This window comes from Phalangium opilio, unplaced genomic scaffold (assembly GCF_054372755.1).
Source record: "Phalangium opilio isolate 3A_F unplaced genomic scaffold, DU_Popi_V2 ptg000209l_1, whole genome shotgun sequence".
In the NCBI taxonomy this organism is placed as follows: Eukaryota; Metazoa; Arthropoda; class Arachnida; order Opiliones; family Phalangiidae; genus Phalangium; species Phalangium opilio.
Window position 1 is genome coordinate 16,354,685 of NW_028324217.1, and position 26,373 is coordinate 16,381,057.

The 26,373-nt window shown below is 36.5% G+C and overlaps 2 protein-coding genes and 1 long non-coding RNA gene across 8 annotated transcripts in view; 1 reads left to right on the plus strand and 2 right to left on the minus strand.

The window, feature by feature from the left end:
• Positions 1-26,373, minus strand: part of LOC149620867 (uncharacterized) — a 200,429-nt gene that overhangs the window by 64,390 nt on the left and 109,666 nt on the right. The window lies entirely within an intron of this gene.
• Positions 17,611-20,001, plus strand: LOC149620870 (uncharacterized). 6 transcript variants are annotated; one of them, XM_089855786.1, is made up of 3 exons: positions 17,611-17,893; positions 17,950-18,043; positions 18,110-20,001. In XM_089855786.1, exons 2-3 carry the CDS (start codon positions 17,990-17,992, stop codon positions 19,889-19,891), a joined length of 1,836 nt encoding a protein of 611 aa, XP_089711912.1. In that variant the 5' UTR covers positions 17,611-17,893; positions 17,950-17,989; the 3' UTR covers positions 19,892-20,001. The 6 variants fall into 6 exon arrangements, with proteins under 6 accessions (XP_089711912.1, XP_089711914.1, XP_089711913.1 ...); XM_089855788.1 differs by having other exon boundaries at positions 17,950-18,000; XM_089855787.1 differs by having other exon boundaries at positions 17,953-18,043.
• On the minus strand, positions 19,951-22,104 carry LOC149620871 (uncharacterized). Its single transcript, XM_089855790.1, has 3 exons — positions 21,644-22,104; positions 20,835-21,564; positions 19,951-20,762 (listed from the first exon to the last, which is right to left on the minus strand). The coding sequence occupies exons 1-3, from the start codon at positions 21,850-21,852 to the stop codon at positions 20,037-20,039; spliced, it is 1,665 nt and encodes a 554-aa protein (XP_089711916.1). The 5' UTR covers positions 21,853-22,104; the 3' UTR covers positions 19,951-20,036.

Here is a 26,373-nt window from a genome sequence, read left to right on the forward strand (position 1 = left end):
ACAACCCAAGTCGGAGGTAGGAAATTATTGTTTCTATATAATATATATATATTGCGGACATTATTCCATAAAAAAAGGGTTTTTAAATTTCTTGCGGCCATTTAAAAAGATGGCAACAAATCGAACCACAAAGACCATTCCGCCCGTCTATAGGTTAAAGTAAACCAGTGTACTATTTATTTGTGAAATCGGTTGAAACGCGCGGACTTTGTTGCATAGAGAAGATTTTTTACATTTCTGGACGCCATTTATTAAGATGGCGGCGGATTGGAAAATCTTTCTTAGTACGCGCCTACTACTTATTAGTAACGTTCCTGCAAATTTTCAGCCTTCTAGGGCAAGCTGTTTGGGCTGGCGTTGATTATCAGTCAGTCTGTCAGTCAATCAGTCAGTCAGGACTTTGATTTATATAGATATATAATATATTAAACATGGGAGATCTGGTTTAAAGTTTAGTTAGTGTTTAGCATACCAGGACTTGCATCGAGAAATCAATCTTTTATTTAATAATGGTAACTTTTAAACCGCATTGGTCAAACCACGGGAACGCCTTGGTTGGAAATATTCACGTATAATAGACTAACAGCAATGGGGCCTGGCGTTGCTAATCAGAAATTTTTTCCTACTTTTTGGGTAGCCATTTTAAAATTCCCGGCATGCTCAACACTAAAGGCCACAATTCCCATCTTTAAGATATAAGCAAATTCATAAACTAAATATTTCTAATATAGCTTGAAACGTACAGACTTTATTTAATAAAGGTTTTCACAGGCCTTGGTTTCGATAAGTCGTACATCCTGTGTGTTTGTAAAAGTACGTATTTAATATAACAAAAGTCTCGGTTTCTCACCTTTGTATGTAGTTTTCACCTTAATAATCTATCAGACGTTGCTAGTCAAACTCTGGTCCAATAACATGCAGTTTCGATTTTTTTGGCCTTTTATAGTTAAAACTGCTTATACTGTTCTTGTTTGTTCATTTTATTGGTAGAGTTAGTGAGTGAAATGAATTTTTTATTTTGTAAGATTTCTTAGTCAATGCCTTTTACAAAGGTTCGTAAATTTCATACGTAAGAAATGCTATGTAACATCAGAAGTGATATGAGACTAGAAGTACTGAGCTAACCAAATTCTTCACTCGGCGAAAGTGAATATTCTTGATAACACAAGAACGGTTGGCCCTCTAGTAGCGGTTTCTGAATTTTCCGTCCAAAACGTGAGACGCTCGCGGTGGTAGACGGCCGAACTAGATTCAAGCACCCGCGTCCGTGTTCGGCCGCTTTAGGTTGAGGGGAAGGGGGGTAGGAAATGTTTTTGGAACTCCACCAATTTTTTTTCTGCAGTGTAGGCGCGATGGAAGCGGCATAAAATCCTCAAATTTGTTCACTAGTGCCAGGATCTACTATCAATGCTAGAGCCCTTCACTTCTAGTCTCATCTCACTTCTGGTAACATTGAAAACGTGGAGTGGCGTTGCCCCTCGATGCCCTATCTAATGAGTGATTGACCTCTCGATGCAGTACCCCCTCTTTTCCAGTACTAGAATGACTACCTCTAACCCTTAATAGTGAATACTTCCTTGATGCCAAACAATGCTAGAATAATTTATCCCTAACCGTAAATAGTGATTATCCCCTTGTCATGCTACAGTTCTAAAATGATACTCGTAACGCTTAATAGTGAGTAGCCCCTCAGTGCTCAACATTTCTAGAATGATTACCCTAACCCTAAATAGTGGGAAGCCCCTCGATGCGCTACAGTGCACTTAAGAGTGAGTACCCGCTCTGTGCAACTGAATACGATCTCTATTTCTTCGGTTAACCCTTACCACGATTAAAACTCAACTAACCATTTCTCCAATCTAAAAATAAAGAACGAACAAATATGTATTCAAGGTAGAATTGGTGTATATTTATGAACCGGGAGAGATAATCAAACGGGAAACCAAATCACGATCCTGGTTACACATCCCCCCTTACCTACTATATGGTAGCTAGCGTTGCCTTGTCGAAGCGAGTGCTCCGAAACAAATTCCCAAACGAGCAACAGAATTTTTGTCCCAACCTTACCAACAGACGAAGCAACCACGACAACAACCAACCCCACTTCGACTTCCATCCCTCGCGAAACTAATACCCACGTCATACGATGTAGCTAAAAACAAAATAGCCCAAATAGTCAACCGCTATACTTAATACTGCCGTTGAAACGATTTTCCGAAAGAAAGGTTTATATATTTCTAGCCGCCATTTTCCAAGATGGTCGTATCACAACACATTTCAAAGTATTCTAAAAAAAGTGGTTGGACGAATGAAGTACAACGGGTTCTATGGGCGAATATGAGTCGAAAATGTTACTTATATGACATTTTGTGTGATTGCAATGTTTACGGATAACGCATTAAATTGAAATAGCATTGTCTTTCAATTTCTTAATTAAATTTAAGGGGTCTTCATTAAAGCAATGCAATTGTAACTTGTAAACTGTGTCCCTTTTGGGCATAATATCAAAAATTGATTTCGCATAGAACCATTCCATTGATTATAGAAGAAAAGCCAAATTAGGTTATGTTACTGAACCCTATTTATTTCACGTGATTAGGTCTATGGCCCAGTCACTCATCGTAATCGGTGCACACGTTTGTACCTTTGACCTTACGAACTGTTGTGAGAGTTCGAAACGAAATGTTGAATAACTTAGAGAACTCCGGTAACTTCGCGTAATAGAAGTTATTGGAAATCCATACTTACTGTTTTGTGACATCTAGACAAACGGGCAAATGTTTTTCCACTAATAACAAAGAAAGAATAGAAATATTGGACGTGGGAGGTTTAATATAGTGAAAATGGGTTTAACGACGGGAAAATATTTACCTTTCTAAAACACAATTCTGTTATATTTAGTGGAAGTACATAAAAATCAATCACTTATTTTATGTAAATTGTGCTTTAATGACATGAAGTGACATGACCAGAACGCGAGAGAACAACAATGCTGGTAGATTGTGACCACGCGTACATACAAATACAAGTTGGGAAAACCAAAATATTACCTCTCCGTGTCGAGAAGATTATATAAACTTAAGTATCCAACGAAAACGTCGACCTTTTTGCCCTCATCCTTTCCCGCGCTTTGCGCTTCCGCATTTCATCCTTACTCTCAACATTATCTTCTTCCATTTTACATACAAAAATCAAATACTCACAAAAAGAAGCGGCAAAAACCTGCTGGCTCTTTACAACCACTTAATTTGACTTAATATCCAATTTCCAACAACAATAATATACCGGTAATTTAATTGACAACCTACTAGCATCGAAATTCTAATTAAGAATGGCTCCCGCGGATAAAAAAGGCAATTTTAAACTAGGTGGGCGTTATCTCATTAGATTTGAAAAATATCATTTGTCTTTTTTACCAATGCCTAACCGTTTGGATTTTTTTAAAGCAATCTTAGCACCAAAAAATATTTTTTGATACAAAATAAATGTTTTATATTCTTATTAAGAATAAAACAAGAGGATAAAAAAGGTCTGTCCTCTCGTAATTTTTTAAGCTTTTATCATGATTACTCTATACAACAGTAACAAGGAGTATAAGCCCATTAGTGGAAGCAGTATTTTTTTTTCCGAAACAATCTCGCTTATGTTTATCCTCTCTAGACTTCGCTAAAAACGTATTACTCCTACGTAAAATATTAATAGACAGGCAAGGATTCATACCATTAAAGGAGCGCAATATTATCCATATTTTCATTTCATATACAGAGAAAAGAAATTATTATGTTTCTGAGAGGAGCTTCCCATTTTTGTTGTTGTTTTGAAAAATATATCGCATACACGGGCCTTGATAGATATATGAGGCAATGAATGAAATATATCACAATGCACGCGCCTTGATAGATATAGGAGGTAATGAATGAAATATATCACAATGCACGGGCCTTGATAGATATAGGAGGCAATGAAGGAAATATATCGCATGCACGGGCCTTGGTAGATATAGGAGGCAATGATAATCTCTCTCTTTCCACGAGAGGTTTATCTTTAATATTTAAATAAATATAATTATTTTTAATTATTTTAATCTTCAATAATTAACATTATTAATAGTTAAATCGTTTAAAATAAAGTTATACCTATTATCATCTCAAACTTTGCTAATATTGACGTTTAAAGTGAAGGGTACCCCTCTAGCCCGCTTTCTTCAAATTTTGGGGTATATATACGATTCGTTTCCATTATAATGGTAAGGAAAAAGCACAATTGCGAAAACCTTTGGTGGCGATCCCACCTTAGGGAGGCTAAACGTTTCTCGTAACCCTAGCTGATCGCCGCGTATATCCTAAAACCAAACGATGATAATGGAGTAGAAGCCAATGATACAGATTGGTGTCTATGTGGAATAGACGGAACACCAGTGGATGGTGGTGTTAGAAGCCAGTGTAAGTGCAGACTGGTGTCAATGTGGGCTTGACAAAGAACAGAAGAAGGTGGTGATTGGAAGCCAGTAAGAACAGACTGGTGTCCGTGTAGGATGGACAAAGACCAGAAGATGGTGGTGTGAGAACTCAAGTAGAGGAGCCATTTCCGTGACTGTGAAAGCAGTTCGGAAATGGCGAACACGTTTGCTCCGATACGCAAACTGCGAACGCGGTCACGTGGGTGTAACAACGGACAGACAGACACACAGACAGACACGGCCGTTACAGAACCTCTCCTGGACTACGTCACACGGAGATGTAAAAAGTAGATGATTTGTACGGATTTCGCCACTGTTTGACTGTGATAAATAGTCCCGCGAAATTTAAAGTTTTCCTAGGTCGTCTAACACCCCTCCTGGATCTATGATCCCCAAACTTTCAAGATGTTGCTTCATTTTGGGACTAGGTAATGCTTTGGTCAGTCCGTCAGCTAGGTTCAGTTTTGAGGCGACGTATGTTAACTTGATTTTCTTTGCTTCAATCAAATCCCGAATATGAAACAGTCTTAAGTCGATGTGTTTTGATCTTTCTGAAGTGGTAGGATTCTCAGGCAATTTCATCGCGCCTTGGTTGACGATTTTGATTTCTAACGGGTTGCCTAAGAATTTGCCCTGACCAATTTCTTCCAGCATATTCCTGATCCATGTACACTCCTTTCCACATTCGCTTAGAGCAACGAATTCCGCTTCGACTGTGCTAAGTGCTGTACATTTTTGTTTCTTGCAGGACCAACTAAATGCTGCTCCTCCAACTTTGATTTCGTATCCGGTGAAAGATCTCCTGTCTTCAATGTCAGATCCCCAATCTGAATCAGTGAAAACATCCATTTTCTTGTTATTCTTCTGATAATGTATCGACAATGCCTTTGGACCATTTAGGTATCTTAAAACGTGCTGCATTCCTGTCCAATGTTCAGTAGAAGGGTTTTGGTTGAATTTACTTAAGTAGCTTGTGGCAAACGACAAATCCGGCCTTGTATGCGTCGCTAAATAAAGCAGACTACCAATAGCGTGTCTATACTGAACAGCCTTTTCTTCACCTAGTTCCTGTCCTGGTTGGCAGCATTGATATTTTGCTCCCAAGCATAGCCCTTACAAAAATCTTCTTAAGAGTTCTAAAGGAATTTCTTTGAAACCCTACGAAGCCCTTGGGATCATTTTCCAAAGAAACTACTTCTAAAGACTTCCTTGGAATTTCCTAAAGAATTCTTGAGATAAATTTCCAAAGAATGGCTTGGGATTATTTTCTAAAGAAATTCTTTAGGAATTCTAGAGATAAATTTCCAAAGAATGTCTTGGGATTATTTTCCTAAGAAATTCTTTAGGAATTCTGAAGATAATTTTCCAAAGAATGTATAAGGTTTATTTTCCAAAGAAATTCTTTAGGAATTCTAAAGATAAATTTCCAAAGAATGTATAAGGTTTATTTTCTAAAGAAATTCTTAAGGAATTCTAGAGATAAATTTCCTAAGAATGTCTTGGGATTATTTTCCAAAGAAATTCTTTAGGAATTCTAGAGATAAATTTCTTAAGAATGTCTCGGGATTATTTTGTAAAGAAATTCTTAAGGAATTCTAGAGATAAATTTCCTAAGAAGGTCTAGGGATTATTTTATAAAGAAATTCTTTAGGAATTCTAGAGCTCAATTTCCAAAGAATGTCTTGAGATTATTTTCTAAAGAAATTCTTTAGGAGTTCTAAAGATAAATTTCCAAAGAATGTATAAGGTTTATTTTCTAAAGAAATTCTTAAGGAATTCTAGAGATAAATTTCCTAAGAATGTCTTGGGATTATTTTCCAAAGAAATTCTTTAGGAATTCTAGAGATAAATTTCTTAAGAATGTCTTGGGATTATTTTCTAAAGAAATTCTTAAGGAATTCTAGAGCTAAATTTCCAAAGAATGTCTTGAGATTATTTTCTAAAGAAATTCTTAAGGAATTCTAGAGATAAATTTCCTAAGAATGTCTTGGGATTATTTTCCAAAGAAATTCTTTAGGAATTCAAGAGATAAATTTCCTAAGAAGGTCTAGGGATTATTTTATAAAGAAATTCTTTAGGAATTCTAGAGCTAAATTTCCAAAGAATGTCTTGAGATTATTTTCTAAAGAAATTCTTAAGGAATTCTAGAGATAAATTTCCATAGAATGTCTTGAGATTATTTTCTAAAGAAATTCCTAAGGAATTCTAGAGATAAATTTCCAAAGAAGGTCTAGGGATTATTTTATAAAGAAATTCTTTAGGAATTCTAGAGCTAAATTTCCTAAGAAGGTCTAGGGATTATTTTATAAAGAAATTCTTTAGGAATTCTAGAGCTAAATTTCCAAAGAATGTCTTGAGATTATTTTCTAAAGAAATTCTTAAGGAATTCTAGAGATAAATTTCCAAAGAATGTCTTGAGATTATTTTCTAAAGAAATTCTTAAGGAATTGTAGAGATAAATTTCCAAAGAAGGTCTAGGGATTATTTTATAAAGAAATTCTTTAGGAATTCTAGAGCTAAATTTCCAAAGAAGGTCTAGGGATTATTTTATAAAGAAATTCTTTAGGAATTCTAGAGCTAAATTTCCAAAGAATGTCTTGAGATTATTATCTAAAGAAATTCTTAAGGAATTCTAGAGATAAATTTCCTAAGAAGGTCTAGGGATTATTTTATAAAGAAATTCTTTAGGAATTCTAGAGCTAAATTTCCGAAGAATGGCTTGGGGTTGTTTTCCAAAGAAATTCGTTAGGAATTATTGAAATAAATGTCCAAAAAAGCTCTAGGAATTATTGAAATAAATGTCCAAAAAAGCTCTAGGGTTTATTTTCCAAAGAAATTCGATAAGAATTCTAGAGATAAATTTCCAAAGAAGATCTAGGGATTATTTTATAAAGAAATTCTTTAGGAATTCTAGAGCTAAATTTCCGAAGAATGGCTTGGGGTTGTTTTCCAAAGAAATTCGTTAGGAATTATTGAAATAAATGTCCAAAAAAGCTCTAGAGTTTATTTTCCAAAGAAATTCGATAAGAATTCTAGAGATAAATTTCCAAAGAAGATCTAGGGTTTATTTTCCAAAGAAATTCGTTTGGAATTCAAGAGATATATTTCCAAAGGTCTAGGGTTTATTTTCCAACGAAATTAGTTAAGAATTTTAGAGATGAATTTCAAAGGGCCAGATATATTGCAATTATGCTTTACATATAATTATCTCAAAACATTTTTACCCAAATTGTTTAGCTAAAGTTTTCCTAGATAGACATTAACTTGATGGTTAAAAAATTTAAAAACGTTTCACGACGGCTTGTCCCGTAGCTAAGGCTCAGCAAGCGCTGAAATGGAATGTTATATCTACCTATTTATTTATATTTTTTTGCCTTTAATAATCCGTGAGGTGTTTATGTAAAGGATAATATAGATTAAAAGTAAAATAAGAGTAATTAAAATCGTTATGTTTAGATTTACAGGGAATCTAAGCTGGCAGTCGGAATTGTTGCTTAATTCTCTTATGGCATGTTTCATCTTTATTTCGAGCGTAATTAGAGTGGAAAATAAATATTTTTTAAAAATATTGTAGAGAAAATTAGGTTAAACGCGTTTCTGATACTCGAAAAACTCTCAATGAATATACATTATTAAATTTAACAACAACGTCTGTATCTACTGCTTGGCCATTAAAGCCTCCAAAACCCACTTAGTACCCCATACAATTGCACAAGGTCAAAACTTTCAGCCGTTTACGGATCTTTTAAAGTCGATTAAATGTCTGACTTTATAAGCAATTTCACACTGCATGCGAGAACTTCCCTCGCTATATGGGGTGTTGTTCAGCATATAAGAACTGCGCTCCCAGTATTGGGATACGGTTCTGCATGATAGAACTATCCTCGTTTCTAGTGGCTAAATTAATTTACCCCATAACCTTCTCTATATGTTCCACAAGAAAATTCCATAGATATTTACCAAGTAAATTGCAAAGATAATTCCAAAGACATTTCCCAAGTAAATTCCAAAGACATTTCTTAAGAAAATTCCAAAGACATTTCCCAAGAAAATTCCAAAGACATTTCCCAAGAAAATTCCAAAGACATTTCCCAAGAAAATTCCAAAGATATTTCCCAAGAAAATTCCAAAGATATTTCCCAAGAAAATTCCAAAGATATTTCCCAAGAAAATTCCAAAGACATTTCCCAAGAAAATTCCAAAGATATTTCCCAAGCAAATTCCAAAGATATTTCCCAAGAAAATTCCAAAGATATTTCCCAAGAAAATTTCAAAGATATTTCCAAAGTAATTTCCAAAGAAAAAGAGTCCAATATTCCCCAATTTCCTAAAGAACGCTTTGAGGATTTCCAAAGAAATTTCCCAAGAAATTTTCTTAAGAGTTCTTAAGAAGATTTTTCTAAGGGAGTGGCGTTGATACAGGTTTGGAGTTCAACATACTCATACTTTCGAGTAACTCGGCGTATAATGTTTGGTCTAAGATGATGGCACCTTGTGTCCTCCTTACTCTCATTGATAAGATGTGCTTAGCCTCCCCTAGATCTTTAACTTCAAATTGACCTTGTATAGCTTTCTTGAAATGTTCAATGTTTTCTAAACTTCCGTAGAGTACAAGGTCATCGACATAGGTTGTGATCAAAAATTCTTTATTCTTGCAATAATATAGGCAAGGATCTGCTCGAGATCTTAGTAGTCCTTGGGATTTAAGGAATTTGTCCAGGTGTATATTACACAAACGACCTGATTGATGTAAACCGTAAATACTTTTCTTCAATTTTAATATAGTATCTTGTAGTTCTGGTGATGGTGGAATATGAGGGAAAGAACTTCTCAATTCTTCACATAGTTCTTGAAAATTCTCCGGTGTTTCGATGTAAACATCTTCATCGATATTAGCATTTACATACGCAGCCTTTATAGCCAAATGATGTATCGCCCAATTTTTCTCAGCCGCGATACCAAAAAGAATTCTAGTAGTCTTCATTTGCACTACTGGTGAATAGGTTTGGTCAAAATCCAATCCGGGTCGTTGGGTATTGCCCAACGCTACCAATCTCGCTCTATGTCTTGCTAAGTTACCTTTCTCGTCATGCTTGTTTTTAAATATCCATTTACAACGAATTGCCCTCTGTTTTGGTTTTGAACCTTTTAAGAAAGTGAATGTGTCGTTGCGTAAAAGATTTTCTGTTTCTTCAAGCATAGCTTGCTTCCATCTATGACTATCTGGACCCTTCAAAGCTTCGGCTGGAGACTGCGGGTCTGATTTCTTTGTTAAGCTTGCTGCGGTGTTACATTTATAATCTTTCATCCAATTGGGTTGCTGCGGTTCATCCACATTTCCATCTTCCCTGTCGTCTACATTTCCATCTTCCCCGTCGTCTACATTTCCATCTTCCCTGTCTTCTTCTATATCTTCCCTGTCTTCTTCTATATTTCCATTCCCCTCCTCGCTATGAGTGCGCTCGTCATCAAAGCTCTCATCGGAACTAGAAATATCGATCTGTGACTCAGTGGCCATTTCTGGTACACCCATTGGATGGTGTTCTACATCGAATGCACGCCATATAGTATCATTGAGGTTGAGAGACTTTGTGGCCACTTCTTCCCTTCGATGCTTGAAAGGAAATTTGGATTCCTCAAATATTACATCACGGCTTATAAAAATTTAGTCATTCGTTTCATCCCAAAGGCGATATGCTTTTGCGTGTGTGTCATATCCTATGAAGATGCATCGATCCTATGCCTTTGTCCGTGAATTTAGTGGATCTCTGTTTATTTACCGCCCAAGCACGACATCCAAAAACCTTAACGTGTGATAAATTTGCGGGTTGAAAGTTCTAATGGAGGCGTTCCATTATTTGCAACTGTTGGGCATCTATTTCTTACGTAGGCGGCCGTGTGTACGGCATCTGCCCAAAAGGATGTGGGCATGCCTGATTCTATTAACATACATCTTGCTGTATCAAGAATCGTTTGGTTAGCTCGTTCGGCAGCGCCATTCTGTTGCGGTGTTCCTGGGATTGTCAGTTGACGGTCTATGCCTAGTTCCGTTAATTTACTTTGGAAAGATTTCCCAAGGTATTCGCCCCCGTTGTCGCTTCTGAGTGTGACGATCTTCTTTCCTTGAAAATTTTCCACTCTTCGTCTATATTCGTCAAATTTACCTTCTACTTGGTTTTTGCGTTGTAACATATGGACTTCAGTGTACCTTGTATTGTCATCGATGAAGGTTTAAGTTACAAAGTATTTAGAACCCCCTTTGGAAATAGGTGTTATCGGTCCTACGACGTCAGAGTGTATTAAACGTAACGTTTCTGTCTCTCTAGTCAAACTCCGTTTAGGAAAAGTTTTCGTTCTTAGTTTACCTTTCATGCAAACCTCGCACTTTTCATCTTGAGGATCTTCGTCAATCTCTATAGCTACGGAATCTTTACAAGCTAGTTGTTTAACCGCGGCAATATGCAGGTGACCCAATCGTCTGTGCTATACTTCTTCAGAGGTGGTTTTCGTCTTGGTAACCAATGATTTGACAGTAATAGGACTTATCTCTTCTTTGAAATAATATAGATTCCCTTCTTTCTTTCCTTTGGCAATGATGTCACCTTCCCTTTCAATGATAGCTTCTTGGTTATTGAGTAGAACTTCTAGACCCTTGTCAGTTATCTGAGATGCAGACATGAGGTTACCTCCTAACTCAGGTACGTATAATGCGTTACGAAAAGTTAATTTCCAGCCTCCACATTCTTTGGCTAATTGGATACGAACATTTCCCTTGCCGGTACATTTTAGATTTCCTCCACCAGCTACTTCGATATCAGTATTATACACTCTAAGAAATTGGGGTGTGCTTTAACACCTTTAAAAGTAGTTTATATGGGTCCAAATTTGACACCGTTACAGGTGTTCTTTTACACCCCTGAAACGGTTTAATAACACTTATTTGAGCAATTGGTGTTAAAGATAAGAATAAAATGGTGCAATAGAGGTGTAGTTTAACACCTTTATAACTCTTATATCGAACTAAAAGTTAATTTTTTACTCTCATATGAGTGTTGTGCTATTCCTTAAAAGTGTAGAATAGCACCTTTCCGAGTTTAAAGAACGTTTTTAAGAGTGTAGCATAACACGTTTCTGAGTGACGCATAACACCTTTCAGAGTGTCGTATAAAGCCTTTCAGAGTGTCGCATGACACCTTTCAGAGTGTCGCATGACACCTTTAAGAGTGTCGTATAACACCTTAAAGAGTGTTTGATTTATTCGCGAATAGCGCTATATTCATGGTAAGGTTCCACCTTGAGAGAACTTAAGAGGACAGTTCTAACATGCAGAGCTATACCCCTTTAGGCAAAGGTAGTTCTCTCATGCAATGTGAAACTGCATAAAATCCAGCGTGAATCTGTATGATAAGTTGGTCATTTTCACCGACTTAATAACTTCTGAAAAGGCAGAAAGTTTTAAATTAGTATAAATGCATCGGGTGTTAAATTGGTTTTGGAGGCTATATAATCCCAGCAGTAGATACAGACGAACTCGTTAAATTTAACAATCTCTTTTCACGAAGAGTTTTTCGAACACCAGAAACGCGTTTGACCTAATCTACTCTAAAATATTTAAAAAAAAAGCCATTTTCTACTCTAATTTCTCTCAAAATAAAGATAAGACATGTCACAAAAGCAAGTGCCCCACATGTTGGCCTCTCAAGCTGGCGTCTATAGTCCATAACGGTGGAACGTATTCTACGCTACACCGCGGCCACAGGTCTCTTCAAGGCCCGAATATGTGGGTGCACAATATGCCTCCGGCATCGGTGCAAGGATGTGAGCCCCCCTCTCTCCAATAGTAGCAATAATAATAATAGTCGCCCTACTGTGAGGTCAGTACCTAACCTAGTCTCGTTTTTTTAGTGTCACACAATACTTTTAAGAGTATCACATAGCACTTTCAAGAGTGCAATAGCGTTGCTAGGGTTTGAAATTTGGGGGGCTTAATATTATTATTCGTATATTAAAGATATACAAACTTTTATTGATAAAGAGTACGGAACCGAGTTATTGACTATGAGACAATTGTGGATGAAAGACTTTCACTCGTCTTTTTTAAGTTTAGTTTTCGTTTGCTTTTAGTCCCCACTACTGTTTGATATTGAAATTCATCTCTACAAAGATGAAACTTAACGAACTTTTCATTATAATTTTTATACACTATATTGTTAAAGAATTTTAGGGGGCTACGAGCAATTTTTTGGTATAGTTTACAGATTCTTTTGAGGGGGCTAACTTTGAAATTTGGGGGCGATATAGCCCCCATAAAAGGCATAGCGATGCCACTGCGAGAGTGTCGCATAACACTTTTAAGAGTGTCGCATAACGCTTTTGAGACTGTCACCTAACACGTTTAGCAGTGCTTTATGAATGTACAATACCGTCGGATTACCAATTTCCTTGTTAATTTTATTTAAAGGATAAAAATATACTCTTTCATGAATATCATCTTTAAAAAATGTTTAAAAATTAAGGTTTTCAATAATGTTTTACTGTTCGGATTGACTTTAATATTAAAACATTAATGTTAAAGAAAGACTTTTTTAAGAAACCCGCAGTATACTATAATTTTACATGTTGAATTTCAAAACGGTGTTTTAATAGTGTTATTTTACACCGAATTTACACTTTAAATTGGCCCCTAAAAACTCAAGGTAATAAAACTCTCTTTTGGGTGTTTTTACGGTGTTTACACCATTGTAACACTTTTTTAACACTTCCATTTCTTAGAGTGTAGCTTTGAAAAGTAACAAATTTCTCACGAGATGACGTCATGTGGTCCGTCGCCCCACTATCCATCACCCAAATGTTATTTACATTTGCATCTCGATTTGTTTCTCTCGTGGCTTTTAGCGCTAAATGGTGAATATGTGCATCGCTTTCTACCTTGACAAGTTCCGTACTGCTTAATTTAGCTATTCATGATGAGTGCATTTTGCTAGTAGTATTTTCATCACATTTTTTCTTCATTTCTACCTCGTCATATGGGCAATCTCTTGCGATATGCCCAAACTCCAGACATTTATAGCATCGTCGGTTTGAATAATCTGCCGTTGAATTTCTGGATGTATCTCTTCTCGTACCTCCAGTTGCGTCATTTTGTTCCGAGTACCGCCTCGCAGGACCTCCTCGAACCCGGCCTCTGCTAATTCCACGACCTCTACCCTTAGAGAATGCTTGAGTAGCAAGGGCTTTAGTTTCGTTTCGGTAAGAAGAACGTTCCCTTCCATCTTCGTTATCTTTGGAAAATTGCAATAGTCTCTCTTCTTCTATGAGTTTTGCTTTAAGCTTCGTCATGCATAGATCACCTTGGTCGAGTCTCAGACTCCGTGACAAAAACTCGAATTCTGACGGTAGTCCCAAAACGGCAAACCCTGCTATCGCGATTTCTGAGAACTCAAATCCAGCGTCTTTCACCTTACGATATAGGCCATTACGTCTCGTTAAATAATCACCTATTGATTCATCGAGTTTCTTTGTGTTTACAAAATCCTTCAATAATAATAAACCATGCCATGTGTCGTATACTGTATGTATACTCTTCAGAGCATTCCATACACTCTAAGAAATTGGGGTGTGCTTTAACACCTTTAAAAGTAGTTTATATGGGTCCAAATTTGACACCGTTACAGGTGTTCATTTACACCCCTGAAAGGGTTTAATAACACTTATTTGAGAAATTGGTGTTAAAGATAAGAATAAAATGGTGCAATAGAGGTGTATTTTAACACCTTTTTAACTCTTATATCGAACTAAAAGTTAATTTTTTACTCTCATATGAGTGTTGTGCAACTCCTTAAAAGGTGTAGAATAGCACATTTCCGAGTTTAAATAACGTTTTTAAGAGTGTAGCATAACACGTTTCTAAGTGACGCAAAACACCTTTCAGGTCGTCGTATAACACCTTTAAGAGTGTCGCATGACACCTTTCAGAGTGTTTGATTTATTCGCGAATAGCGCTATATTAATAGCAAGGTTCCACCTTGAGAGAACTTAAGAGGACAGTTCTAACATGCAGAGCTATACCCCTTTATGCAAGGGTAGTTCTCTCATGCAATGTGAAACTGCATAAAATCCAGCGTGAATCTGCATGATCAGTTGGTCGTTTTCACCGACTTAATAACTTCTGAAAAGGCAGAAAGTTTAAATTAGTATAAATGCATCGGGTGTTAAATCGGTTTTGGAGGCTATAATATCCCAGCAGTAGATGCACACGAACTTGTTAAATTTAACAATCTCTTTTCACGAAGAGTTTTTCGAACACCAGACGCCTTTGACCTAATCTACTGTAAAATATTTCAAAAAAAACCATTTTCTACTCTAATTTTTCTCAAAATAAAGATAAGACATGTCACAAAAGCATGTGCCCTACATGTTGGCCTCTCAAGCTGGCGTTTATAGTCCATAACGGTGGAACGAGTTCTACGCTACACCGCGGTCACAGGTCTCTTCAAGGCCTGAATATGAGGGTGCACAATATGCCTCAGGCATCGGTGCAAGGATGTGAGCCCCCTCTCCCCAATAGTAACAATAATAATAATAGTCGCCCTACTGTGAGGTTAGTACCTAACCTAGTCTCGTTTTTTTAGTGTCACACAATACTTTAAAGAGTATCGCGTAACACTTTCAAGAGTGCAATAGCGTTGCTAGGGCTTGAAATTTGGGGGGGGCTTAATCTTATGATTCGTATATAAAAGATATACAAACTTTTATTGATAAAGAGAACGGAACCGAGTTATTGACTATGAGACAATTGTGGATGAAAGAATTTCACTCGTCTTTTTTAAGTTTAGTTTTCGTTTGCTTTTAGTCCCCACTACTGTTTGATATTGAAATTCATCTCTACAAAGATGAAACTTAACGAACTTTTCATTATAATTTTTATACACTACATTGTTAAAGAATTTTAGGGGCTACGAGCAATTTTTTGGTATAGTTTACAGATTCTTTTGAGGGGGCTAACTTTGAAATTTGGGGGCGCTATAGCCCCCATAAAAGGCCTAGCGACGCCACTGCGAGAGTGTCGCATAACACTTTTAAGAGTGTCGCATAACGCTTTTCAGAGTGCCACCTAACACGTTTAGCAGTGCTTTATGAATGTACAATACCGTCGGATTACCAATTTCCTTGTTAATTTTATTTAAAGGATAAAAATATATTCTTTCATGAATATCATCTTTAAAAAATGTTTAAAAATTAAGGTTTTCAATAATGTTTTACTGTTCGGATTGACTTTAATATTAAAACATTAATGAAAAAGAAAGACCTTTTTTAAGAAACCCGCAGTATACTATAATTTTACATGTTTAATTTCAAAACGGTGTTTTAAAAGTGTTATTTTACACCGAATTTACACTTTAAATTGGCCCCTAAAAACTCAAGGTAATAAAACTCTCTTTTGGGTGTTTTTACGGTGTTTACACCGTTTTAACACTTTTTTAACACTTCCATTTCTTAGAGTGTATGGCCTTCGCTGTAGCGCAGTCGGCAATATCATCCAGACTTTCATCGTTAAGTATCATGTAGAAAATTCCCTTTGCTTTGTGGTCCAACGCTTGTTGCGTTGCCGTAGCTTCATCGGGGAAACCAGGATTAACGGCATTCCAGCAGTTTTTAGTTTCTAGCAGGTCCCTGGGCTCTCAAAGACCAATAACGATAATTCTTCGAGTTTAATTTCTCCACTTTATACTCGTCTCCCATGGTGAATGTTATTTTATAGAGGTTGTTCTTCAGTAGTTTTGAGTCAACGTTCGTCGCGTTAACAACAGTACATATTTGATATCAGTATCTTCACTTAACTGCGGCTCATCAATCGTGCCTTACTAATGTCTTTGTTAAACGTTTGTCCGCTCTGTGTGCAGTATCCTCACTTAACTGCGGCTCATCAACTGTGCCTTACGAATGTCTTTGTTAAACGTTTGACTCTTCACTGTGTCGTCTTCCTCGTGGGCGCGTTAGGCCTTTGTCACTTTATTGGGTGGGTTGGAAAAGCATATACATCGCTTACTTTTCTTGTCTGACTTGTCTTAGTGTAATTTCTTCTTGTTTACGCGTTAACACAGACGTGCGGGGCCCATAACCTGTTATATTTAGTGGAAGTACATAAAAATCAATCACTTACTTTATGTAAATTGTGCTATAATGACATGAAGTGACATGACCAGAACGCGAGAGATCAACAATGCTGGTAGATTGTGACCACGCGTACATGCATATAAAACTAGAAGATTTGTACAGATGTCGCCACTGTTTGACTGTGATAAATAGTCCCGCGAAATTTAAAGTTTTTCTAGGTCGTCTAACAAATTCAACAATGAAGAAGAAACATAACGGTTGGTGGCATTATCAATAAAGGGCGAGTTTTATTGAAATCGTGAAATTTTAAACCCGCCATTAAACATGACCATTACGGTAAGATTTTACTTTATCTAACTAACCCAACCATCACTTGATTCTGATTAATTAAAATAGTGAAAAAATTAAAACCCGCCGCAAGTTGGTAAATTTTTTTTGGAAAATTTGCAAATTGCATGTTCTTTACGCCATTGAGACCGCACGAGCGCCTAAACGCATTGTGCACTTAATCTTGAAAAATTACTAGAGGGTGAACATAATAACAAGGACTCGTGACGAAAATATTGCTGTGAAACTTCAAACACTCGCTGAAACATTTACAATTCTCACACCAGGATAGAAAATTTTTTCGAGAAAGCTCCAATATTTGAAGTAAACAACAAAATTTTGGAAAAGGCATAATCTTATTTGGAAAGTAAAAATGAGACAAACAACAATATTTTGGAAGTGCCACACATTACTGCATACTAGGGGTGTGCGAATACCACTTTTTGGGTATCGAACCGGTTATCGAATACCAAATCGAATAGTTTATTCCAAATCGAATACTGAATAGTTGGGCCTTGGTAATTTTTTTCCTTCCCGATTAATCGCGAATAGTTAAGCCTACACACAAAAAATTGAGTGTTTCTTTGGAGTGAAAATGGTGTACTTTTTAAATACACCTATATAACACCTAACATTTTCACATGAATAACAAAAACGGTGTTATATTGGTATTTTAAAGGTGACCATTATCTACGAAAAAAAGCTAAGTTAATAGACCGATACAGAAATAGCCAGAGGAGAATTGTGAATTACAGGGGTATACATTATGCGCCATTTTTCGAGGGCAAATATTCACGCGCGTAATTTTTCAGAGATGGCACTTTCGTCGCGGTAATCCTGATTGGCTAGTTTAACTGACTCAACTGAGCGATTTGTTATAGTAACGTAGTTGAAGTGAAATTTTGTTTCTTAATTCTTGATTCTTGTGTCTTTATGTGTTTATCACTTATATCTCTTTTAAAAATTAGTATTAAGAAAAAACAGAGAAAGGTATGTCAATTATAAACGAAACTTTACATTTCGAAATGAAATATCTTAATTTACAGCAGTTTTCCACGCATTAGTTCTTAAGCCTTGGTCTACAAAATGGGAAAAAGGTGCGTTGTTTTAAACTGCAAGCAGAGTGAGAAAGCAAAAAATGTAACCATTTGTTCCGGAGGTTATAAATAAGAAAAGATTAGAGATTAAAATGTTTCAATTATTTAGGTATCTTTCCATCAAGTGCCTTCAGTGAAGAAAATGGCTTTGAGACAGTTTTGGTTAAAACGAATACGTCGTCGCGATTATATCTACAATGCAAAGAAACACATTCTTGTATGCTCAAATCATTTCAAAACGTCTGATTTCCAAAGCCCTCGTCATTTGAAAAAGGGGGCAGTGCCATCAATATTTGAGTGGAATTTTACAAACGGTTTATTAAATAATAATATTGATCAAAATGAAAAACATATTCAAACTATCGTAAAAGAAACTCTATCAAATGTCATTGAAAGTGTTGAATGTTTAAATGAAGCTGTTGAAGATGGAATTGATGATGATAATACTAATCGCAACGTTGATTATTTGCACCCAATCGTTAAAGATACTAACGGGGTAATAGATGTTGTAGACAATGATACCAAAGACTCGGTCAGCAGTTGTGATTGTGCTAAAAAACTTAAGGAGTTTGAAGCTCTCATAGAAGAACTAAAACTAAAAATTTCTATCCAAAACCGAATCATAGATGTTAAAGATTTTAAGTTAAGGAGAGCAGAAAAAGAATTGAAATCAATAAAAAGGCAAGAGACGATAGCTGAGAAAAAATTTAAGGATTCAAAGCCTAGCATAGATGAAATTAAGAACTCAGACAAAGACATTTTGTTTTATACTGGGTTGCCAAGCTACGCTAAACTTATGACACTGTATAATCGTCTTAACCCTGGGCCTAACGGTGAAAATATTAATTTGTGGAAAGGGATGAAAGAACCCCAAACAACAGTCACTAAGTCTTCATCAGCTGGGCGACCGAGGAAACTAGACGTGAAAGACCAGTTTTTGCTAGTTCTAATGCGTCTTAGACTTGGATTATTTTTAAAAGATTTGGCAGATAGATTCGGAGTGTCGACAAGCACAGCGAGTACTATTTGTATTACATGGATAAATTTTATGTACTTTCGTCTGGGACAAATTAATATATGGCCAACACGGGAACAAATTGACGAATCAATGCCCGATGAATTTAAAAGAGATTATCCAAGAACGCGTGTTATACTTGATGCAACTGAACTCAAATGTCAAACCTCCAAATCCTTGGTCTTGCAGTCTGGCACTTACTCAAATTACAAGTCATGCAATACTTTCAAAGGACTTATTGGAATAAGTCCTAATGGATATGTAACGTTTGTGTCGCACTTATTTACCGGAAATATTTCTGACCAAGAGATAACTCGAAGAAGTGGATTCCTCTCGCTTAAATTTTCCCCAAACGATAGTGTCATGTGTGATAAGGGTTTCCTAATAAAAGAAATGCTACAGAAAAAAGGGGTAGAATTAAATATGCCTCCTTTTCTCGGTGAGAATGGACAATTTACTAAAGCTGAACTTGAAAAAACTCAAAAAATTGCCGCTCTACGTATTCATGTGGAACGCAGAATAGCTCGTATTAGAGGGTTTCACATCCTTGACCGTCCAGTTCCCCTTAGCCTTGCTCCAATAATCAATCAGCTTTGGACAGTCATTACCCTTTTATCTAATTTCCAAACTTCCATAATTAAAAACACTGAAAAATTTAACGACAGCACACAAACGATTGATCATTATGATGAGATTTTAGAACCAGGAAACAGTACTCATATTGACGATTTAGATGACTTCCAGGAAGAAATTTTAGAACCCGAAAATGAGCATCTTGAAGATGAGCAAATTTCGGCATTTGAAAATAGCGATGCTAGTGAAGAAAATGAAATCCCAGTGGTAAATTTAAATAGCGCTTCCGAAGATGAACATTAATTTATATTTTAAAAGGTTTTTAATATGAAACACTTTCTGTAAAATTAAGAGACTATCTGTTATGGAAAGAGGATACTTTTTATTGTAAATTTCAAATAAAAATATTTGCAGGAACGTTTTGGTATTGCACAAATTATTTGAATAACTAGGAACGCTTAACCAATTTATCACAGTTAATTACTTTTTTATCAATAGCTAATTTAGGTAGCATATGTGCAAAATAGAAGTTTTTTAAAATTGATTGCATTTCTTCCCATTTCTTTGAACAGAAATGAACTCTAACTATTATTAACCCAGCTGGAAAATATGTCACATAATCACACCAACGTAGGCCTGACAATGCCATTTGCCCCATAATTTGATAGAAATGATTGTGTGTTTCATTTAAAACTGGTTTGTGCAGCAACATTTGAACTTGGAAATCTTGGTTGAGAGCTTCAGCTGGTGTCTTATCACGCATTGACGAAGGGCATTTAATTTCCAAAAGTCCATGTGGATTCTTCTCCTTCGGGTCATGAACCAAACCATCCGGAGAGGTTCCTAGCCAGCATTGGGTGGGATCGACTATATAGCCAGATGTATGAACTGTTACGTTATGTCCAAGGCTTTTCATTCTCTCTATGTATTTGGTTTTAGCAATTTCTTCAAATCTCTTTCCATATTTAATTGAATTTAAATGTCCAATGTCCTTTGGATTTACAATATTTCTTATGCCAGCCTGTGTCCAACTTTGATTCCTCCGTTTGCAAACAAGACCAAACATTGAAGAACTCAGCCTCATAGCACGTTCATTCTTCCATAGTTGCGAATCGGCTTGATCCCTGGTATTTCTCTCTAAATCTTTAGCTTCTTGATAGTTAACCTCAATATTCTAAAATAAAATAGAAAATCAGACGTTTTTCAGGAAACAATGCTTATTTATAGTCCTTTAAGTAATACATACGTTCAATATCATTAATTCAGCTGAAGAAAACTGTTTTGAGAGTCTAGCTGCACTCCAAGGAGTAAATTGACTTGAATCGGTATGACTAGGTATTGAAAATCGGTTTGTTGATTTCGTTACATTGAAAATCGGGCTTGGGAAAACATCGAGGTTGTGGATCACATCAAACCCATAATCTTCTAGTGGAATTTGTAAACTTAATGGGGATCCTTCAGGTACATATCCAAATCTTGTTTGGACCCATGTGCACTCATTGGGGTCAGGCAGTATGCTAGCCCAACCATCTTTTTCTCCATTTTCATTTAGGTTGTTAATTAAATCTTTGTTCGCAGAAACAACCTCCGATTGATCAGCGTTAGTTGCGCTTACTTCGTACATCTTGCAAAAAATTGGTTTATTTTTTCCACCTTCTTTGGGAGCTTGCGTATTAATATCAATAACAGAAAGGGGACATATTTTCTTGCCCCTAGGGCGGTTCCACTGCTGTGGCAAGTCTGTACAAGATAGTTTGTTTGGTGGAATACTGACATCTTTGGTTCTCAAAACACATAACAGTCTTAGAAGAGAGATTGAGTGGTTACAAGTTCCTTTAATTCCCGCAGCGCATCCACAATTAGCATCCAGTATTGTGGGACTTGATATTTTGAGAGCGGCACAAACCGTGTGGGGATTTTCATGTTTGCGATAGCTATGATAGCATTGGGCTTTGACGTAGACTGTATCATTTTTCCTAAAAATTTCCCAAATAAAGTAGGCCATATGCAAAAAGGTTTTATTGAATAGTACAATTTAAAACACATTTTACTTACAAGTCCGCTTTACTCATTAAAGCTGCTGAATTTATATAGCCTTCAATTAAATATTTGTAGCTTTTCTTGTAATGTTTTGAAGTGTTACACCAAGATTTGTAAAACACTTCTATTTCCTCATTGGTAATTTTTGGGACATATTTTATATTCTTTTCGTACCCCACAATTGGAAATACCAATCCACCGTCGAGTATAGCGTTTATATTCATTTTAAACTTAAATATTTTGCTATTTAATGTTTAAACCAACAATTCCGCCTCTATTTAATGAAATGAGCAGAAGAGTGAGTAGACGGCTGCAAGCCTACATAAATTATGCGCCATCTAGGTGAGAGTTTTGAACTAACAGCACTCATGTGGCTCCATCGTCTTCCGTTAATATCAAAAAACTTTTCCCTCCAAAAAAAAGATGGCTGCTAGCCCCTATAAGTTTGTTATACATCAAGGACTTTCTGTATCGGTCTATATAGGTGTAAAATGTATCTGGAAATACTCCTTTTTCTCAAAAAGGGCGTTATAAGGGTAGATCTCAGACTTTAAATTTTATAAACTGGAATTTTTTAGCACAATTCTGTAAATTTTTAATTTCTATTTATAGTTAAACTGTCTCATACAATAACGCGAGAGCGGCAAGAGAGGCGAGAGAACAATTTCGCTTTTTTTCACTGATTTATGATTATTATTAATTTTAATATGAAATAGTTTTGTGGACAATTAATATTTAGCGAAATGGAAGTTTCAAAAGAGTGTAATTCAAGAAAACACTTTTTACAAATTAAAAACACCCAAAATAGAGTTTCGTCACCTTGAGTTTTCCGGACAATTTAAGGTGTAAATTCGGTAATATAAACCTTTAAAACACCGTTTGAAATTAAACACGGAAATTAAATAATAATACTGCGGGATAGAAAATCAATAACGTGTTTCTTAAATGAGGTCTTCCGTTTCTGTTTTAATTTTGAAGTCAATCCAAAGATTATAAAGTCAAGGAAAAAGACTTAATTGTTCGTATTAAATTAAATATAACAGCATTTTTAAAGATGATATTTTCTTTAGAAAATATCTTTATCCCTGAGTAAAACGTAGCTAAGAAATTGGTGATCAGGTGGTATGGTAGCTTTATAAAACCTGCTAAATGTGTTATGTGACACTTTTAAAAGCGTTACGCGGCATTCTTAAAAGTGTTACGCGACACTCTTAAAGGCGTTACGCGACACTCTTAAAGGCGTTACGCGACACTCTTAAAGGCGTTACGCGACACTCTTAAAGGCGTTACGCGACACTCTTAAAGGCGTTACGCGACACTCTTAAAGGCGTTACGCGACACTCTTAAAGGCGTTACGAGACACTCTTAAAGTTGTTATGCGACACACTTAAAAGTGTTATTTTAAGCTCGCAAAGGTGCTGAACAACACAAATAAAAGAGTAACAATTATCTTTTAGTACGAAAGACGAGTTGAAAAGGTGTTAAACTGCACCTCTGTTGAACAATTTCCATTCTTTTTTTCGACACCCATTGTTCAAATAAGTGTGTTTAAATCCTTTCAGCTTAATATCTAAAGAACAGTTTCTAAGTCTACCTTATTTGACATTTCCCATAAAGTTCTATAATCATTGTTTTGACACATTGCGTCCCGGGTTTAACATTTTTAATCTAATCAAACAAGGTTAATTTATCGTTAAGTGCTCACGACGCCCACACTCTGCGTATACGGTCCAAAGTATCGGTTATGGGTTGAATTAATAGTTTAGAGAACCCATATAATAACAAAATTTCTTCTGCACTAAAATTTCGTGATTCTGCGGATGTAAATTTGAACTACAGACAAACCTTTCATTAAAAATCCATAAATATCTCAACAATTTACTGGAACATGTATATTTACCATAATTTAAATATCAATTTATCTTTTTAAGTATCATCTTACAATAATAACAAGGGATATGCTATGGATTATGGCTTATTTCACCTTTCCCTTATAATTAGATAAGCCTTCAAATCGTTAAATAATGTATCACCTTGCAACTCTGTTATTATCAGAGAAATGTTAGCAATGAACATTTTAGTGTAGTCATTTGAGGCTAATTACCACTGTTCGAAAACCGCCTAAATTGCAGGAGTTTGGTCAATGGGACCTTCAAATTATGGTTTCGGTCTGTGTAAAATGGTTCAAAGCTACGTTACAAGATTCACGATACGACACCAGCTTCCTGGAAGGACCTAATGCTACGGTCTACTGTCTCACAACCATGTCGCACATCAGGGAAGAAAAGTTCCGAACAGAAACTGCAAGCGGTCATCCGCTACACCAGTGAAGGCTGGCCGACAAACAGGAAGAAAATAACCGATAAGACCGCCCAGCAATACTGGCCAGTACAATAAGAGTTACTTTTCAAAGATGGACTCCTGTATCGAGGCGATAGATTAGTGGTTCCTGAAACACTGCGCAACAACACCCTGATGCAAATACACTCGGCCCATCAAGGAATCACATCTTGTCAAGCTAAAGCCTGCATCCATGTATACTGGCCGAACATGGCCAATGACATCAAGGAATATATACAACAATGCGCCATATGCAGAACACATGATCGGGCAAACACGGCTACACCTATACAGCCACTACCTATCCCACCTCTACCATGGCATACAGTCGGAACCGATCTCTTTCAAGATCAGGGACGCCACTACATACTATTGGTCGACTACTACTCGAAGTTTGTAGAAGCCCAAGAACTACAATCAACGACGGCCAACGCGGTAATACAATTCCTTGCCCCTCAAATAGCACGTTATGGAGCACCACGGAAACTAATCAGCGACAATGGTCCGCCGTACAACTCAACCGCCTTCAAGGATTTCCTCAGTAAATGGAACATCGAACACAGCACGTCAAGTCCTAACCACCCTCAAGCCAATGGACAATCGGAAAGAACAATCCAGACCATCAAAAATCTCATGGAGAAAGCCTTGAAATCAGGGACGGACCTCGATCACATTCTTCTGGAGTATAGAACCACGCCGAAACATAACTTGCCATCCCCCGCGGAAATACTAATGGGTCGCCGCCTACGCACACAGCTGACCGCAAATGAAACACTATTGCGACCACATTACCCGATACGGACAACAACCAACACACTGCAGAAGAGGCAGCAAGACATGGCACGACAGGCTGGAGAACGTCCAAATAGACCATTGCCTCATCTACGACCAGGCGATTCTGTCAGGTATATGGCAGGTCCAAGACAATGGATACCAGCAAGGGTTCAACAACGCAACCATAATGACGACTCCTACATTATACGTGCAGAAAATGGGCGCCTGTATAGAAGGACAAGAACGCATTTACGCCCTAATATTGGCGCGAAAACAGCCCATGAAAACCCAAGGCCAACAACAAGAACTCGACAACAACCTCTAGACGGAAAAGAAAATTCAGAACAAACAAGCCTAGGCTTAAAGTCTATTTTTAATCTATTGCTAAAAAACTAATCACTGGGTCTAGGTCTAAAATAACGCTTATCAACAGTGGCGTAGGAACATACTGGCTTCTAAACACCACCATCTACTGGTCTTCCCTCTATTCCACATAGACACCAATCTGTCTCATTGGCTTCCAACTCCATCGTCATCGTTAGGTTTAAGACATTCGCGGCGATCAGCTAGGGTTACGAGAAACGTCTAGCCTCCCTAGGGTGGGTTGTCCACCAAAGGTTTTCGCAATCGCGGTTGTTCTTGCTTTTAACTGTAGTTCGACACCCTTATATACTACCTATTTGAGTAAGGCGAAGCCACCGGGCACCGGCGTATGCTTCATTTCAAACGCCAATATTAGTCAAGTCTCTCAAGAATGTTTAATTGTTCTTTATCAATTTAATTATTCAATAAGGCGAACAACTAACGAAGAAAATATTTAATATTAATTATATTTATTTTAATATTAAACAAAATCTTGTTTCTCAAATCAAAATTAATACGGAAAGAGTTAAAAAGCAGTCTATGTTTTTGTCTGTGTGTGTCCGTCCATTGTTACACTAGTGCGTCGCGTTAGCAGTTAGCCTTGTGTTGATGTGTTAAGAAATCATACAGAACCTTAAAATTCCCTTTTCCCATAATATAAAGTGAATATGTGGAAGTATTTTTCGTAATTACGATGCCTTTAGTAGTTTTGTAACTTGAAAGCTCTGTTTCATTTTGATATTCCAAGGACATTTTTTAATATTATTATTTGAAATGGCTGTTTATATAATAGTTAAGCTATACAACATCTGTATATAGAATAATCCTTGCTTTAATTGTATCAAGAAGAACGCTAAGGCTTACACTGTCGGTTAAATCAAGTATTATCCGTAATAGGCCTAGTGAACTAAAGAGTAAATAATTGAGGACCAAGGTGTAGTAAACTATGGGTGTTGATTTTCGTGTCTGTATTGAAGAGACATTAACGGTTCAGAGTGAGCCGAAAGTTAAATACACGTTTAGATAATCAGGTGTAGATATTATAATAGAAGAAAAGATCATGGTGGCAATTAGACCCGTGAAAGGGCTTATGGTAAACGGGTATTAGCTACGGAGTTTTCATTCTTTTTATGGTGCGCAAGACTTTCAGTGCGTCTAGCCACAAATCAGCTTTGGTGTTATTTAACCTTAACACGCATGTTGGCAAACTAAGAACATTGTTGAGGTGAGACAAGACGATAGTGTTTTCACTGCAAACCAGTTCTGAA

Excerpts from the sequence above, each read along its gene's own strand:
- LOC149620871 (XM_089855790.1), bottom strand. The coding sequence starts at position 21,852 with ATGAATATAAACGCTATACTCGACGGTGGATTGGTATTTCCAATTGTG. Across the intron at positions 21,565-21,643 it reads TTAATGAGTAAAGCGGACTT|GAAAAATGATACAGTCTACG; the intron begins GTAAGTAAAATG and ends GGAAATTTTTAG. Across the intron at positions 20,763-20,834 it reads CTGAATTAATGATATTGAAC|AATATTGAGGTTAACTATCA; the intron begins GTATGTATTACT and ends ATTTTATTTTAG.
- LOC149620870 (XM_089855784.1), top strand. The coding sequence starts at position 17,837 with ATGTGTTTATCACTTATATCTCTTTTAAAAATTAGTATTAAGAAAAAA. Across the intron at positions 17,894-17,967 it reads TTAAGAAAAAACAGAGAAAG|TTCTTAAGCCTTGGTCTACA; the intron begins GTATGTCAATTA and ends TCCACGCATTAG. Across the intron at positions 18,001-18,109 it reads GTCTACAAAATGGGAAAAAG|GTATCTTTCCATCAAGTGCC; the intron begins GTGCGTTGTTTT and ends TCAATTATTTAG.